The sequence below is a fragment of the Lynx canadensis genome, chromosome C1, assembly GCF_007474595.2.
Source record: "Lynx canadensis isolate LIC74 chromosome C1, mLynCan4.pri.v2, whole genome shotgun sequence".
NCBI classification, from domain to species: Eukaryota; Metazoa; Chordata; class Mammalia; order Carnivora; family Felidae; genus Lynx; species Lynx canadensis.
Window position 1 is genome coordinate 149,351,867 of NC_044310.1, and position 17,405 is coordinate 149,369,271.

At 42.0% G+C, this 17,405-nt stretch overlaps 1 protein-coding gene across 8 annotated transcripts in view; it reads right to left on the reverse strand.

The window, feature by feature from the left end:
- Nucleotides 1–7,513: 7,513 nt before the first annotated feature.
- RBMS1 (RNA binding motif single stranded interacting protein 1) overlaps nt 7,514–17,405 on the reverse strand; it is a 219,757-nt gene continuing 209,865 nt past the window's right edge. For all 8 annotated transcript variants that reach the window (XM_030326110.2, XM_032594423.1, XM_030326104.2 and 5 more), the window contains 5 exons: nt 17,201–17,251; nt 13,956–14,066; nt 12,759–12,839; nt 10,927–11,011; nt 7,514–10,171 (listed from right to left, as the gene is read on the reverse strand). In XM_030326110.2, coding sequence (XP_030181970.1) covers nt 10,934–11,011; nt 12,759–12,839; nt 13,956–14,066; nt 17,201–17,251 — 321 coding nt within the window. In that variant the 3' untranslated portion in view covers nt 7,514–10,171; nt 10,927–10,933. The remainder of the gene's footprint in view (nt 10,172–10,926; nt 11,012–12,758; nt 12,840–13,955; nt 14,067–17,200; nt 17,252–17,405) is intronic.

Consider the following 17,405-nt stretch of genomic DNA (forward strand, 5'->3'; position numbering starts at 1 on the left):
GTTTTATGCACTTTCCTAAGCTTATCGCACAATTAAAAAAAAAAAAAAGTGAAAAAGAAAGTAAGTCTTTATTGCCTATTCTCAGGAAGATTAAGTACCGGGTTGAATCTTGAAGGATAAATAAGAATTATCCACATGGAGAAGACTCAGACAAGAAGGGGCAAAGGTGCAAAGTATAGAACTTTTCTGAGATTTTAAAGTTCAAATGGAGGTGTGGTTGGAGGTGGAAGCGAGGTCTTGGGGAGCCAGGTGTTTAGACGTGGTGGGCTGGTAGAGGGATTTGAAGCAAGGGAATGGAATTTCAAGTAGAGGAGGGCTAGTAACAGGGACAAATGCAACAAAGAGGTCATTCAGATAAAGACCGAGGGGTGTCTGACTTGGGAAAGGAGGTCCCTGGCCTCCGGGTGGGAATTGTGCAGTGGGGCCTGGCAGTGGACAACAGACTGGAGTGGGAGGAGGGTGGGAGGGGAGGTGGGGGAGTGGAGACAGATGTGTTTGGCAGCCCTGACCAATGCTGCAGAGAAGGCGAACAGATGAGGAGGTTTAGATCGGGGAACTCACTATTTCTCCATGACCATAAAAGGATGTAGCTCTTTGGTTCCCCAAGTCTCAAAGGCATTTATCTCGGACTTCAGAATTCACTCATGGGAAATGAGATGGTTAAACGGATGAGGAAGCATCACCCTGCTCTGTGAGGTTGGACTACATTCACTTAGGAGGCGCTGGAAAAATCCCTGGGAGTCTCAGGAGACTATTGCGCCTGAGTTTCTGCAGGATGTTGGATTTGTGGCCTCAGAGATGGCAACTCAGAGATGGAAACGTCTCTGTTCCCTTAATTTAATGCACACCGGAGTTGGTGGCTGAGAGCTTGCAAGAGACCGGTCTGTCTGCCAGGCCCTCGAGGGACAGCTTCAGGAAAGTGGTGTCAGTCAACAGTTTCTCTTCTTTTCTCTCCCGCACTCAAACCATCTTATATGCATTTTCCTTCTTGTCTCCCTTTCTAAGCCTCTCTTTCCTGCTTCCGTTCCTTCTCTTCTTTCAGACATCCTCTCCTTCTATCTCCTGTCTGGATTTTCCACTTCCACACCATTCCTGCACTTCAAGTCTCTGCTTCAAACCTTTTGCCACATTCCATCTGACAATGAGAGGTAAGCAGACTTCATGGGGCCAATTTATGGCATCACAGAAGGCCCCCTTCTTTTGGGGGAGCACCTGCCCCGTTATGGCAGAGAGACTCCTGCCCCTTGACATACAGTTCCTGTCTTCTCCTGGGCAGAGTTGGAGGATGACCAACTTCCTCACCACCCCCAGACTCCCACACAAAGCCTGAGCAGGGGAGCAAGGCTGAGGCATTGGCACAGCCAAGATGGTGATGTCGGAGCTGGGAGGCTGGTTATACACAGGGGAACTGACCAAATGAGTAAATATACCAAGTAAATATATCGGGATCCAGGTTACTTGCTGTCAGAGAAGAGAATTACAAACATGGGAAGGGAAAATAAACCCGGAGGTGTTGGATTGGAACTGGAGGTATAAACGTGTGAACACGTTTTTCAAAATATATGGATAATGTAGAAAACACGGATGTGAGTGTGGGCATGTGGACACCTCCCCCCACATATACATTCCCTAACCCCATTCGCTGACAGGGCTTGGGAACAGTGATATATCAGCAGCACAGTGCACCAGGTCCTCCAATCTTACCTTCCAACGACCATTCTCAACTAAAAGGAACCAAGACTCTTTGGAGAAATGGCCGAAGCCAGAACTGGGACAGGGAAAGCACGAGAGGAGCATGGGACATCTACTGGTACTGGGGAGCAAGGAAACGCTTAAAAAATAATGGGGACATGTTTTGAAAAAAACACAGAAGCTGGCATGCACAGGGTCCCACTGACCAAATTAGGGACAATTTGAGCATTAAAACAAATAATGATTGTAACAGATTAGAACCCAGCGGATACAATAGGAAACCCTGAGCCCATCCTCATGTAAATAAGTAAATGAATAAATTCAGTTTGAGGAAGTCCAGGATATTTACATGGTTGCAAAGCATCTCCCCACGAAACACTTATTAACGGCCAAGTGAGAAGGACTAACTTTACAGTGGAGATGCCAGGCAGAAACCACCTTAATTAAGTGATCAAAGGGAGCATTGTTGGTAATGAGAAAAATGGAAATCCTGCACCCCCCAAAGGGATCCGATGGGGAGAACACGGCCTCACTTTGCCAAAGGTGCAGGACCACGTGGAAACTTCAACCAACCTGAGGACAATCTGCAGAATAACCGGCACATAACCTTCAATTGTGTCAAAGTTGTGGAAGTCAAATAAAGACTGAGGAGCTATTTCAGACTGAAGGAGACTAAAAACACAGCAAGTAACTGCAACGTATGGTTTTGAACCGGACCTTTTTATTATGAAGAACAATGGTGCTCTCATTGGCATTCCTGTCCTTATTTTGGTGGTTGTATTGTTGTCACCTAGGAGAATGTCCTCGTTTGTAGAGGATAACGGAGCACCAGGCTGGTAATTTGCTCTCAGACAAACCAGGCTAAAAAAACTCCTTTGTAGTGTACTTGCCACTTTTGTTTCAAAATTAAAAAATAAAATGGCACAACCATGTTGGCGGAAAAAGAAAGATATGTTATAGGGTGAACACAAAATTCCCATTAGTTGAGGAAGAAAACATGAAAATTTTTGTGTTTATCAGGGGTCGTGCAGGGCTGTGCCTCAACATCCTTGGAGTCCCCTATGCTCTCTCCTCAGCTCTCAGGGGTCGTTTGACAGAAAAAGCGAGATGTATTATTGTTGACAGTTGTTGGAGAGCTGAAGTATTAGGTAATGGCAAGTGTCATGATTCTCCTTCCCAAGTCACAGGCCTTGCCAGAGGACTTGAGCCCAGAGACTTGAGCTGTAGCTGCTGCTTCACGGGAAGTGGAAGAGAACAGACCATGTGTTGGCTATCACTGGAAGTGCTCAGTTAGTGGTAGGACAACTTGTGGCTTACATCTCTTTTTCCATCTGAGGGGCTGAACTTGGATGGGAAAGGAGCATCTGGAATGTTTGTGCTGTTGCAAGACATTTTGTCCTTCAGGATCAGGGCAGAAGGAGGGATGAAGTATGTAAGAACATTTGAGAAGAGACTTAACTGAGAACATTACAAGTTTACAGTCTTCCAGAGTCACTTTCATGGAGTGGGGCTTTGAAGTGCTGTCCTTGGCTTCCATTAAGGGGCCCTACCTGAAACAGCCTTGGGAAAGTGTCCTAGTATTGGCAGATACTTCCCAGTATCTCCTGCAGAGGTCTCTATACAAAGGTAATAAATACTATCTTTTCCCAGAGGATTTGGTAGGCTTTGCTACCTTTGACAAGAGTAGATGTACTTTCTCCCTTTTCACCTTGGCTGCTAGGAAACTCAAAATTATTGAGGTTCAACTATAGGGATAGTGGAGGCCTTTTGGCTTGCAGAGTTACATTCTGTGCTCTCCTTCTCTCTTCACTGTTAATCTCCCAAGCCCTGAGTTTTAAATGTGTTTTATTGTATTTCCTATAAGCTGCTTTAAACTATTGTAAATTAAAGGTTTGTATACCAAATAAAGGGACAGAAGGATCACTGGAAGAGTAAAAGTTGAAGGAAACAGAAAATTTCCTCTGTAAGACAGAACTAAACATTAGGAAGAAAATTACACAGCAAGAATGCAAGAAGTTCCTTCGGTATTTCTTAAGAAAAGAAGAGGTAAGAGGGCCAGGAACAATATTCACGGTCTCCAGCATGTGTCAAAGCACAGTGTGTGACAAGCGGGTACAATGGGATGCCTGCCTAGACTTCTGAGAAGAAAGTAATAAATATAAGAGTTCTCAAGATATTGTGGTGGGGTAGGGAGGCGGGTCAGAAAACCACGCAGGTGTTTGCAAATCCACAATCTGGCCTGTGCAGAACATCTGACAGAGGGTGAACAAAGTCAAAGTGATGCTATTTAAAAAGTATCCTACACCCTGCTTGATTAAAACAAACCAAACCAACACTTGCTTTTCCTACATTCCAATATTTTCAGAGCAGGAGTGACAAAGAACATCAACTCTTTGGACATCTGCTCCAAGTCTCATTCTGGCACTAGCAGACCTATTGAAGACTTCATTTGTCTGCCTGACAATTTCATCTCTCAGAAGGCACAGGGGCCAATGACGGAAACGGCTGCTTTGGCGTGAATTCCGATCAGTGAAAACGGAAATGGTTGGTAATGTGGAAATGACAAGAGTATCAGGAGAGAGTGTTTATGTCGTCTTGGCCCCTCCCGGAACTCCCAAAGCTCTTGATTTAGGTCATGCTTTTGTTACTTCTCCTTGCTAGATTGTCATTCATATGCTTGTGTCTCCTTGCAAGACTGTCCCTGGAGGACTGGGACCACATCATGTCATCTTTGTGTTTTCTGATGTCTGCTGCAGTCTTTTTTTTTTTAATATATGAAATTTATTGTCACATTGGTTTCCATGCAACACCACCCTCCAAAAACTCCCTTGTGCTGTCCCTTTATAATCACATCTTCCTCTCCCTCTTTAATTCCTGGCAATCACTCTCATGTCTGTCAATACACTTTTGTCTTTTCAAGAGTAGAAATGACTGACTTAACTCTGCAGCATCTCAGTTGGCAGGACTAAGAGTGATAGGTAGAAATTACAAAGATGCAATTTGACTTCGTTATAAGCTAGTTTGGGATCTGTTCCAAAAACATACGTGATGCCAGGTAAGGTGGGAAGTGCCCTGTCACTGGAGGTATTCAAGCAGAGAAATTGGATTTAGGGATACTAGATGGTGGAAGATATCTGCAGCCTCATTTATGATCCGAATCTTGTGTAAAAGAGCATTGGAATAACCTAGATCAAATCTCAGCCTCTCAGAATCACATTTAAAATGAAATGAATAATAGCATTAAAGTTTTTATTTAATCCAAAGCCACCTGTTTTCAATTCTGAGCAGCCCAGAGACCTGCCAGTGCTTTCTCGTGCCTCCAAGTCATGAGGTCTGGCAAGGCTTTTGGCTTTCTCCCCTGCCCCCAGCTTCCTTGAGCCTTAAAGTCACATTTGTTACTCCCCGGGTCTGAGCAACAATGCTCTTGGTGAGGAGAGGGCTCTGCCAGCAGCAGGCAACAGTGGTTATCTGTGTGTCTGTTCTTAAAATTACTCTCCGATTCAGAGCCCGGTTACTCCCAGCAGCCTGTGCCTGGAGCTTCAGAATACCCTACCCACCCCCCTTAGTTGCCCTCTAAGGCGCTACACTGTGTCTGTGCATGCAGGTCTCCCAAAGGAGAGCTCACAGCTGAAGGTGAAGAACAACATAACCCTCCCTCTAGTGGCTCAAACTAAAACACTCTGGCCCTACAAAGGTCCAGAGCGAGACGCTCTGGAGCCACCTCGCAGGGCTGAAATTCCACTGCTTCTCAGAGTTTATCCTGAACAAAGGGATAGGCACAGAGCAGTGCCTCTCAGCTGTGCCAAGAGCTGCCTGCTGGGACCCGTGGGCACCCATCTCCCAGACCCACTCCCCGCTGCCATCTGGCACGGGCCCTGGGTGGGAGCCGTGTTCCGTGATGGAGGGGTGGTTGTCTCATCACGTTGCTATCTGAGGGAAGAAACTGCCCAGCTTTTCTTAACCCCTGAGCTCCGAGTTTCCTCCCTCCTCACCTACGTGACATCTTCTGAAGCTTTGTGTGTAGGGAAGGGACCTTTACTCAAGGTAGCTAGAGCTTTTCCTTTTTGGCTACTCGAGTGGAATGAAGGCATGAGTCAGATCTGAACTTTGAGTCCCACTCAGGCTGGGAAGCACTGCATTTCTACTAGTGAATTTTTAATCAGTGTTTGTGAAATGCAAGAGGTCGAATTCAGGCTCCTGTGAATTTACCTAGTGTCACTGGCCAACTTCACCCCAGCCAGTATAGAGAGGGATATATATGCATCCCAGGGAGCAACTGTCAGCTCGCCCGCCCTCCCTTCCAACCCAAAAGTTCCATCTCAGAGGATGGGCCCAGTCCACCTCAGAGAAAGGTGAAATCCTGGCTCCCGAGGATGACCAGAGCAGCCATGACCTTTTAGCTGGGCACCACAGTTCCCCTATATATGAGGGATGGCTCTTTCGAAAGCACCATCACTCCGGTGACAGAAAGGGTGCTCCTGAAAAAGTGTTTACCAGTTTCCTTAAAAAAAAAAAAATTGTTTTTAATGCTTATTTATTTTTGAGAGAGAGAGGGAGAGAGTGAGAGCGTGCACGAGTGGGGGAGGGGCAGAGAGAGAGGGGGAGACACAGAATCTGAAGCAGAGCTCTGAGCCATCAGCACAGAGCCCAACACAGGGCTCAAACCCACAAACTGTGAGATCATGACCTGAGCTAAAGGTGGATGCTTAACCCACTGAGCTACCCAGGCACCCTCAGTTTCCTTTTAAAGGCAGCCACTGGATGTCTCAGGACTCCAGTGACATAAAGCCTTCCTAAAAGAACAAACAAAAATAAAATTAACAAAACCTAAGATGCTTAGCAGCCCAAATAGCAGATCTTTCCTGCCTTTGGTCACTGGTCACATGAGGAAGCACTGGGACAGTGTGAGGCTGGGAAAGAAAGGAGACCATGCAGCTTACAGTCCTAGCAGCCCGTGTTCATCCTGGCGAGGCCACACTTCCTCCTGCCCTGACATCCTTCTCGCTCAAGCACTCATTATCATCAAAGGGCCATATTTCCTTTTCTGAAAGAGCCATTCGGTACCAGGGTTTTCTTGGCTCTGGCAAGTTATGTGGTCTGAACTCCACTTATGTACTTCACACCCCACATGGCCCCATGGCAGGGAGGTGTACAGAGATGGGGGGGTGTGGGTTCTTATTGCCTACTTCTCTCATCACTGAGCCATTGGGTAGCAGAAAAAGAATACTGTAGGACTACACAGAACATTTAATCTGCCTTGGGTAAAGGACTCAATTTCCTGTTCCGAGTATTTCCCATAAAGCACCTTACTTAGTGTGGCAGAGAAGAGTTCTCTCTCCCCCATGAATGCTGAACAAGAGCTTCTTAGCCAAATGAGGTCACTGAAGGAGGCCCATGGTCATCAAGGCACGGATAAGATCACCCTGAAATCCTTACCCATGTGCTTGCTTAACACGACAGGGCAGTTTTTATTCTGTTCTGGGCAATGACAAATAGCACCACAGTCAAAGGGTAGCGGTAGGAAAGAGGGAGACGGGTCTGGCTTTCTGGCCTTTTAGAACAGACCAAAGGTGGACTTTGGCTGAGAAGGACTGTGGTCAGCTGATGGCTCATGTCTCCAGTTCCTATCAAAAAAGAAGGAGGTGGCAAGGTTTTCCCACTTCTTTCCAAGGACATGTATTTTGAGTACATACCGAATCTGAAGTAATTTTCAACTCACTTTCAGACCAACTAACTCAGCTGAAGAAAGAGATCAGAAGTGAAATGCATGAAATTCTAATCTACAATGAACCAATTAAAAAAAAAAAATTGACAGGAAAAATAAAATTTCAGATGTTTTTTATTCAAAGGTTTTCAAAAGAAATAAAACAGAAAAAGCTAACAATCTGATCAAATGTACAGTTCAAAAATGTCTTTTGGCGTTTAACAACAAGTCCTAGGAAAGAAAACTACAGAGTTATCTTGAACCGGACAAATAAGTTACCACTGGCAAGTTTGTGGCACTAGTAAAACAAAAATAAAAAATTAACTCTCTTGATCATATAGATATCTCTATGAAAATCTTTTTTTTTCAATCTGTACAAAAGGTCTTTCTTCATAAATTAATTTTTTTTATAATTTAATGGCTGTCTACTATGTGATGTTTAACTGATTTTTTTTTTATTTTTATTTTTTTATGTACAGAGGTTATGTTTCCCAAATCTTACCCAGACGAGTATGGCACTTAGTTCAGACATATCTAGCAGCAGATTTCCCCTCCCCTCTAACCGAGCTATCAAATTTCTGTCTTAACTAATGCAAAAATATCAAGTAGTGAGAGACCCAGGTTTATAAATGTATTAGGTACAAGGAGGGCGCTGCGTTCAGTCTGGACTTTCACAAAGCAGTAATATTCCAGGGAGCATAGAACCAATTAATACCACAACTTTAAAAAAGGAAACAAAAACAAAAACAAAACACATTTCTCTTAGGACTATGTAATTTTCACTAGAATCTACACTTCTCAGAGCAGCAAGGACTTTTGAAACTATGAAATGTCACTGACATCTATAATCAAATACAAGCATAAAATTTAAGAACTAAAAAATACTCGAAAGAAATAACTGCTCAGCCCTAGCTCCTGAGCTAGGAGGATTTGGTCTGTGGAAACAGGGAGGGCCAGCAACCTGTCCCAGCACAAAAGAAAATAGACTCTGAGGTAGATAACTGATCACACACCGTTGACCAGACAAGTACACAGTTTTGGAAGACAACTTAATTTACCGTTGCTTTTCAAACGTATGCAATCGTCTCACTAAAAGAGCTTTAAGAACAGTGAATCACCTTAGATGTACTAAAGTAGAAATAACCGTGTATTTATGAATCAGGAATTTCATAGTTTCAAAATTGGTTTCTCTTTACACTGAATACTTGTAGTGATGATGTAAAGTGTGGCACTGCTTGGATCCAAATCTTCCTTCATGCTTTTTTTTTTTGTTTGGGTGTGTCCATACATCAGTTAAAATTATAAAACCTAAATGCAAAGGTACAAAAAAGGCACATTCTCCTAACCGCAAACTGGTCCGGCAAAAATAAAGAGCACAGAAGATATGACGCTGAGACAAGGTGGAGCAACTGGTTACTGGCTCTTCGGTCTTTGGTGAAGTTACCTTTAAAAGTGCCAAGTAATTTTTATTTCTCAAATTTATGTAATAGAGAGAGCGAGTAGCCAATCGTTTTGCTTCTATTCATATCTCAGCTTAGGTTTGAAGATAAAATCCTTACTTTTAGCTTTTGCCATTTAGTTGCAATAGCAACGTTTTTCGCTTTGCCAGATCTCAGGCAGAATTCTCATTCTAAAGCACTATCATTAGTATAAAGGAAGGACAAAACATTCGGTGACTCCCCGCCCCCGCCCCCCACCCCCAGCCCCAACGCTACCTACACTAAATCTAGAACATCGAGTTAGTTTTTTTTTTTCCTGAAAAAAGGCAAAAAAGACTTTACATTGCATCATACAGCAGATATCCTAAATCAGTCAAACTATCAGAGGAAACTGTTGGCATACAGCCTTACAAACAATTTACCCTATTAAAAGTTCCCCAGTCAGAAAATGTGTTTCACACAAAACATTTTTTCCCTTCTTGCATTTCACTACCTTACACATCATGTGAAAAATCATTAAAAACACCTACTACATATTTAAAAAAGCCAAAATTTCAGCAACTTTTATTGACTACCTTTTAAAAGCCCTATGCTGCTGTTTTACAAGGCATAATAGACCAGCTCATTTGGTCAAAGCGTTCTACATCATTAGTTTGAACTAACTTTTACTGAAACAGCTACAGCATCAAAGGAGTTAAGGCAAATTGGAATTCATAGAAAAGGAGAAGACACTTCACACTACGTTGAAAGTAAAACGGAAAAGCTAAGAAGAGAGACGCGGAGGGCAACACTGAGTACAGGGACACTCACACGGCAAGCACAGAACGCCATGGGGGAGGTCGGACTACTTAAACTTCAGAGCCCATTTCATACAGCTGAAGAAAACGCAAATTCAACACAAAAATGGACAAAACCACAAAAATCTGGTCATGCACTTGGATAAGTCTTCATGGTCTTTGTGCATACCCAGAAAATTGAAGTTTTCTTTTTCTTTTCTTTTTTTCTTACTTTTTTTTTTCCTTTTTTTTTTCTTTTTTGCATCATAACATTTGATAAAAATCTTTCGTTTTGTTTTTTTTTTGTTTTTTTGTTTTTTTTTGTTTTTTTTTTTACTAAAATAAACCTGTTCGGGGGAACAGCTACTAGATGAATTTAAGGGTTTTATGCACCTTATAGAACTTATAGCAAAAATAGTTTTAGTTGATTTCATTATAAATAACGTTTTCAAGAACCTGTGCAAAACTGTCAATAATTTCCTAAAGCACAATTGATCAGAAAAATCCATGATTGTTCAGCCTTCACACCCTTCTTCATGTAAGAACACCCTTCTGTACATCTGGAAGAGAAAAATAAAAGATAAATGCTTTTGTGCATTTGGTATAATACGGCACCTCCTTCTTGTTTTAACGGTGTAGGTGTTTGAGGAAGGCAAGGTGGTGGGCATCTCTGGTGGCAGACCAATAAATGCTGGAACCGAGGGTCGTTCCGATGCCTTGACTCCACCTGTCAAACCTGGGACCTGCACCAGTTCTGGTGCACTTGCACCAGAACAAACAGAGACCCAAGTGTCTTAAGTTCCACACAGCTATTTTATTACGACCTACATGACCAAGTAAAAAGTTTTGAGACTTGTGGTCCAGGTGAGAGCTGGGAATGCAATCCTCCCATCTAAAGATACTAACATTAAATTCACAGTCAAGATACTGCTAATCTTATAATGCTAGATGAGGCAAAATCTCGTATTTCCTTCAGTTTGTGAGGAGTAAAGCAATATAAATTTGGGTACATGTACTATAGGTCAAATTTGATACCTGGTGTTCTGACAGGTTACAGATTTTTAGGGTGGGGAGGGGTAAGGAGGGTGAGAGAGTAACTATACACTTGACTTCAATACAAGGCACTATTCTTTTTGGACAGAACCTGGAAATTGCATAAAATCACTGATTTAACATTTCAGTAACACTGGATTCCTTGGCCATGATTAAGGCAGTGTGACCAAATCTGAGCTATGCTAAGTATCACTATGATAAAAGAATCATAGACTTTTTCCTTGACGTGAGCCCTACAGTTACAAAGATGTTGCCTTCATACCTCACAGTTACTTATTAGGTTGAAAGGTGTATGGTGAATGGTCATTAGACGTCTCGACAGCCACCTGCTGCTGACCAGTTGCTTCCTACGAGAAAGCAGAACAGGTGACACATGAGCAATGGCATCCAAGCTCTGCTACTCAGGTCTGAGCTCCACATCTTAAAAAGCAAGCACTCATTAAAAGTGATTTTCTTCATATTACGTAGGGTTTTCAAGGTTAATTATTTTCCTAAGGAGTTAACATGTCTGACAGACCCAAAGAACCTCCCACCCCAACGTTTATGAGTTGTCTTTTCATATCAAGCTATAACTTATCAAACAAATATCCCTTGAGGCCAGATGTGAGTTGGAATTCAGTATTTTCAGATTTTAGAATCTGAAAAACGGTAGGCACATGCTGTATATCACAGAACATATCCAGTGGGGTCTAGGGCTGCACCTCATAACCAAACACATGAACAGGTCTACACTGAAGGATATAAATATGCCCAGTAAGTGCGCTAGGATTCTTGCTTTCCATAAATTCAGGTTCAGTCTCGCCACAGGTCAGGTTTTTGCTGAAGTGGTTACAAAGAGAATTTTTACTTTCAGATTTTATTGTGTTTCAGAATTGCAGATAAGGGACTGTGGGTTCTGTAACTGTGGCTGTCAATGTGTACACAAATTTAAATCAATCAGAGGAGAACAAAACAAAGCAAGAATGCCCCAAATGATCCAAACACAGGCCTAGGGGTGTTTCTGCAACTGGAACTTGTGGGATCTGCCTAGTGGGTAGGGCTGACTGGGTTGACGAATTTCCTTGGAATTTTAAGGGTACTGTGCAGAAAAATGCTATGTTTTGTTCAATCGTCATTCAAGTGTCAGTCTTCTTCCATGATCATTATCATATCGGTATCTTCTATAATAAAAACTAAGAGTTATTTAGCTATACTAACAGCCTCTATTAAAAAAAAGGTATGGTTTGTTCCTCATCCCTATTATGTTTCTAAAACATCTGAAATATCTTACTTGCAATTGACTACTTCTTGTAGTTATTATTATTGACAATCTTTGGTACTAGGATTGCAATCTTTAGCTTTATCTTTTTTTTTTTTAACGTTTTAAATTTGAGAATCAGAGAGAGGCAGTGCACAAGCAGGGGAGGGGGACAGAGAAGGAGACACAGAATACAAAGCAGGCTCCAGACTCTGAGCTGTCAGCACAGAGCCCGATGCGGGGCTCGAACTCACGAACTGTAAGATCATGACCCGAGCTGAAGTCAGATGCTTAACCAACTGAGCCACCCAGGCACCCCTTCAACTTTATCTTAATTTGCCTGTAAGTATCACTTTACAGGACACAAGATAGATTCCTGAAGGGTATGAAATGTGCTACAACCTTGGGAAAATATTTCTGGGAGTTTTGGGGTGTGTGTGGCCTGGATGTTGCTACACTAATCGGTATGCATAGAATTATCTTTCACAGTTGAAAATAATCCTAGCTATACACGCCCTCTAAACTCAATTCTTTATGCAAATATTTGACTTCTGATGGATCTTTGAGTCCTATCTAATTTACCCATTTCTTTTTTTTTTTTTAATTGTTTTGAATGTTTATTTTTGAGACAGACAGAGAGTGAGTGGGCAGAGAGAGAGGGAGACACAGAATCTGAAGCAGACTCCAGGCTGAGCTGTCAGCACAGAGCCCGACGCGGGGCTTGAACCCACGAACCACGAGATCGTGACCTGAGCTGAAGTTGGACGCTCAACCGATTGAACCCCCCAGGCGCCCCTAATTTACCCGTTTCTAAAGCTACTCATTGCCAGAATGGCCACTGGAGGGTCTGTACCAACCTCAACGGGAACCGCCGTTGTCTGCACATGTGTATACTGTGGCAAATAAGCTCCTTGCATAGCTGACGTCGCAGGCATGTACTGAAAAGGAGAATACGGTCAGGATGGGAAAGGAGAAGCCATGCAAAATTCTGAGTGCTTGGGAAATTTTGAGATGGGATGTCAAGTATTTGAAACTCTCAAAGAAGAAATTTAAACAAGCCACTGCAAAGTTTAATTAGTAAGTATGTCGTATGGAAGGCAAAGTGAATGTTTTCTACTTTCTGAATTTGTCAAACTAAAATTCCCACCTGTCTTTGGATTTCCTAACAAAGAAAAACATACATGAAGATCACTAGGGCTTCTCATTCTCAATAATTCAATATCACTAATGTGCAATTTTAGAAGATCTCATCTCAAACGACCTCATTACTTTCCAGCAGCCCCCTGAACTAGTATCTATAGAGTTATTTCCATAGGTGGAGACCTAAGGAGTAAATGATGTGTTGAGTTTTTATCAGGTCACCGCAGAACAGGAAATGGACCCTTGGTTTCCTGATGCTGACAATCATCCTTTTCCAAAGGCCGCAAAGCTTTCTTGTTGATCTCAATGTGTACGAACCTGGCTGAGCCTTCACAAGAAGCTGCTGGTTTTGAATGTAAGCAAGGAAAACATACCTCCCTTTGTTGTTTTCTGCCACCATCGATATGGTCTGAATTAAAAGCCTTTGGCCATCTTACCGTCTAAATGCTATGTTGATATATATCAACCCCGAAAGTTCCTCTGGCACCAGCTCAACCTCAGTACCCAACTAAGTCCCCTGGACTTCGGAGAAATAAGTCAATACTAAGACTCTAATACAGGGCCTCCAAATTTCATAAAAGAAGAAGTGAGGAACAATCTCCTGCCTTTATCACCAAGTACCACCTTCATCTTTTGCTTCATGAGACCAGGTCTGCAGTATGAATGAATGACACCAGTGATTAGGGCTACATGTGGTCAAGTGTGGTTGCCAGATTCTGGTAAAGGAGAGCTACCCAAAGGACAGGCATTTAGTTCATCAATTAATCATGTGGAAGGCAATGTTGGGGGGCGGTGAGAAGGGCTTGGACATAACCTTTGATGTCACAGAGCCTGTAATTGATAGATAAGACACAGGCTGCATTAATTTACCCCCCTCCCTTTGCTGAGACATAGGATATTAATTTGCCACCTACTGTTCCGGTGCTGCCTAGTGACAGATGACTCATCTGCTGGGCCAGAGGGCTGATCATAGATGCAGGCTGTAGTGACATGGTGTGCTCCATTGAGGGAGTTAACACGGCCCCCTGGGGAGTCGGGAGACAAGAACAGTGTAAGATACACTCAAGGAGGGAATGAAGATTCTGTCATTCCTTTTGCAAAGGAAATGCCCTAGTCTGTTGTGATGTGAAGCAAAAATAACCTCTCACACTTGCAAACAGTTTCCTTAACAATTGCCTAAAAATCTTCTAGCTAATGCTTCCTAAAGCTTTCTTAAGAGCATTCATTTCACTGAAATCACTGCATTGAACATCTTCCCCTTTCCTTTTGCTCAGCTGTAAAGCAGGCCAGTCCAGCAGGAGGAGCTGTAGTAGGAAATACAAACTATTTTTTGGCTGGATAAGGCTACAAAAATGCTTCCTTAATTTTTTAAAAACTAAACGATAGGTGATGTTCTATGCAGCCACAAAACAGCACACATATCATACGGTGTCTTTGTGTGAAAATGTTCTGGACAGTCACTTGACTCAACATCAGGCTGTTAGGATCAAGATCACATTCTTGGGGCGCCTGGGTGGCGCAGTCGGTTAAGCGTCCGACTTCAGCCAGGTCACGATCTCGCGGTCCACGAGTTCGAGCCCCGCGTCAGGCTCTGGGCTGATGGCTCAGAGCCTGGAGCCTGTTTCCGATTCTGTGTCTCCCTCTCTCTCTGCCCCTCCCCCGTTCATGCTCTGTCTCTCTCTGTCCCAAAAATAAATAAATGTTGAAAAAAAAAAAATTAAAAAAAAAAAAGATCACATTCTTCATTCACTCTGTTTCTCAGAACTTTCAGCTACAATTTGGCACCAAGGGAGGGAAGCAGATCCAGATATGATTAATACTCCAATTTCAGGTTCTTTGCTTTCATTTGAAAAAATTCTGGGCATTAAACATAAAATTAAATACGATTAAATGGGGTGGGGTGGTGGAGAACAAAAAAAAGTATCGCCCATAACCCAGCCTCTCCCTAATACACAATAAACAATTTCATATCCTAGGTTTTTGCTTTGAATGTAACATTCTATTATAAATATTTATCTAACTTAGTGCATAGCCATCATTATCATCATTTTTAATTTTTTTTTTTAATGTTTATTTATTTTTGAGACAGAGAGAGACAGAGCATGAGCAGAGGAGAGTAGAGAGAGAGAGAGGGAGACACAGAATCCGAAGCAGGCTCCAGGCTCTGAGCTGTCAGCACAGAGCCCGACGTGGGGCCTGAACTCACAAGCTGTGAGATCATGACCTGAGCCGAAGTCGGACACCCAACCGACTGAGCCACCCAGGTGCCCCTATCATCATTTTTAATGAATGCATAATGATACACAGATTGTCTAAACCGAAATGCAGTTAAATCCATTTCTGCATTTTCTCTAATTTATCCTATGTGACATTCTTATGGATTACATCATTCCTCTCACTTCTGCAATCACCCAATTACCTGAGAATGCAGTTATTCTGACACATCCTACCAATATTAATGTCACATTTTTGGTATCATTGCAACTGATCTACCCCTTCAGTAAATACGCTGTTATTTATTGATAATTAGAGCACAAATAAGGCAGAGACTGGTATGTGGGCACTTTAATTCTGGTTGCAGTCTAAACTCGGTAGGGAAAGGCAGATAGGAACCTTCTGCACACACTACCACTGTCTCCTCTAAGATGTTAAACTAAGATATGTGTAGGCTTTGTCTCCAAAAGTTGCCCAAAAAAGATATAGATGTGTGTCAGAAACTGTTTGTTGTTAATGCATGTCATAGAAAATTTCTTTTTAAATTTTTGGTGTGCATCACCAAAAAGTATGTGGGAACATGGAAATGATTCAGAAGCCCAGAATATGCTGAAGGAATTTCCTGCCGCTTTTTCTCATTCATCGGTAGGAGCTACTGTCCAGGACTGTGCACACAGAGACAAATATGTGTGCGTGTTTATATAGACACATACACGTGTCATCGGAGAGCTCATCTCCTGTGGTATCAGCGAAACTTGTTTTCTCTACTTCTTCAAAGTCATCTCAGCAACTTCCAATTTAGAACATGTCCTTGGATTACTGTTTCATACACATGGTCTCATATTGCATGCTATCCTTCAGGAGCTGTCCTGAGAGAAATTCCTACCTCCTCTTATGGCCAACAATGGTTTGCTTTTCCTAAACAACGGATCTGTTATTATCTTACAAGTACCATGAATTGTTCTGCTTATCAGAATTCCCATTTTGCCTTAGTGACTAAAAGCAGAGGGCCAAATTTGTAGCCTTCTTATGATGAGCATATAGGCCACTGTGTTGGGTGCTGTTAGCTTTTTTTGGTGATTCTGTTCTCCACTTTTATTTTTCAACTGTTATTTACTTATTTTTTTAATTTTTATTTATTTTGGGGGACGAGGAAGAGAGAGAGAGAGAGAGAGAGAGACGATCCCAATTAGGCTCCATGAAACATCTGTCAGGGCAGAGCCGAATGTGGTGCTCGATCTCACAAACTGTGAGATCATGACCTGAGGTGAAATCAGCAGTCGGACACTTAACCCAGTGAGCTACCCAGGTGCCCCCATTTTTCAACTTTTAAAAGGCATGTTTTAATTCAACAAACTGGATTTTATGTATTTTTGAAAAACACATAAATACACTTAGTGTAACTCAATTAAAAAATGTAATATGCACATAAATATAACAAATGCTCACGCCACTAAAGAAATCACATTTATCAAAGAAAGTGTTACTATTTCAGTATTTATAATTTCTACAGAGAGGCTAAAGTAACACTGATAAAAATCTCTAGCCTAATTTGTAACGCTTTATACCTGCATTAAACAGAATGCAATTTAAAAAAAAAGTGAACTGTTTCATCCCAACTACTGTTAAAAACAGTAATTTTAAAACTTAAAAATTTTAAAATTCAATTGGGTGGTCCTCTATAGAACTAGTATAAAGAAGAAAATGGTACCCTGCTTCAAATATGATACATTTTAAGTTCTTACCATTGCAAATTTAATTTGATGTCAAGTACCAATTTGTTTTAAGACAAAGGCGAGTGGACGCTTTATACTGAACTTGTACATTTGCATATGCCATGCTTAACATATCCCAAATCCCATACCATCTTTGGCAAAAGGTTTTAACCCAGAGAATGGGTTTCTAAATGTTGCAAACCACAAGGCCATGAAGGTGAAAAACTTACAGGGTGCTGTAGGATATATGGTTGAGGTTGCATCCAAGAAGGACTTTGCACCTGGAAAAGGGAGGATTTTGAAAGAAACATTGATTTTCATTGGAATGCTAGCGACTTCTCTAGAGATCTTTTAATCATGTTAAAATCTACAGGAGGAAAATAAGGAAGCAATACTATCAATGATTAAAAAGATCAAGGCAGTTAGAGTTCTTGG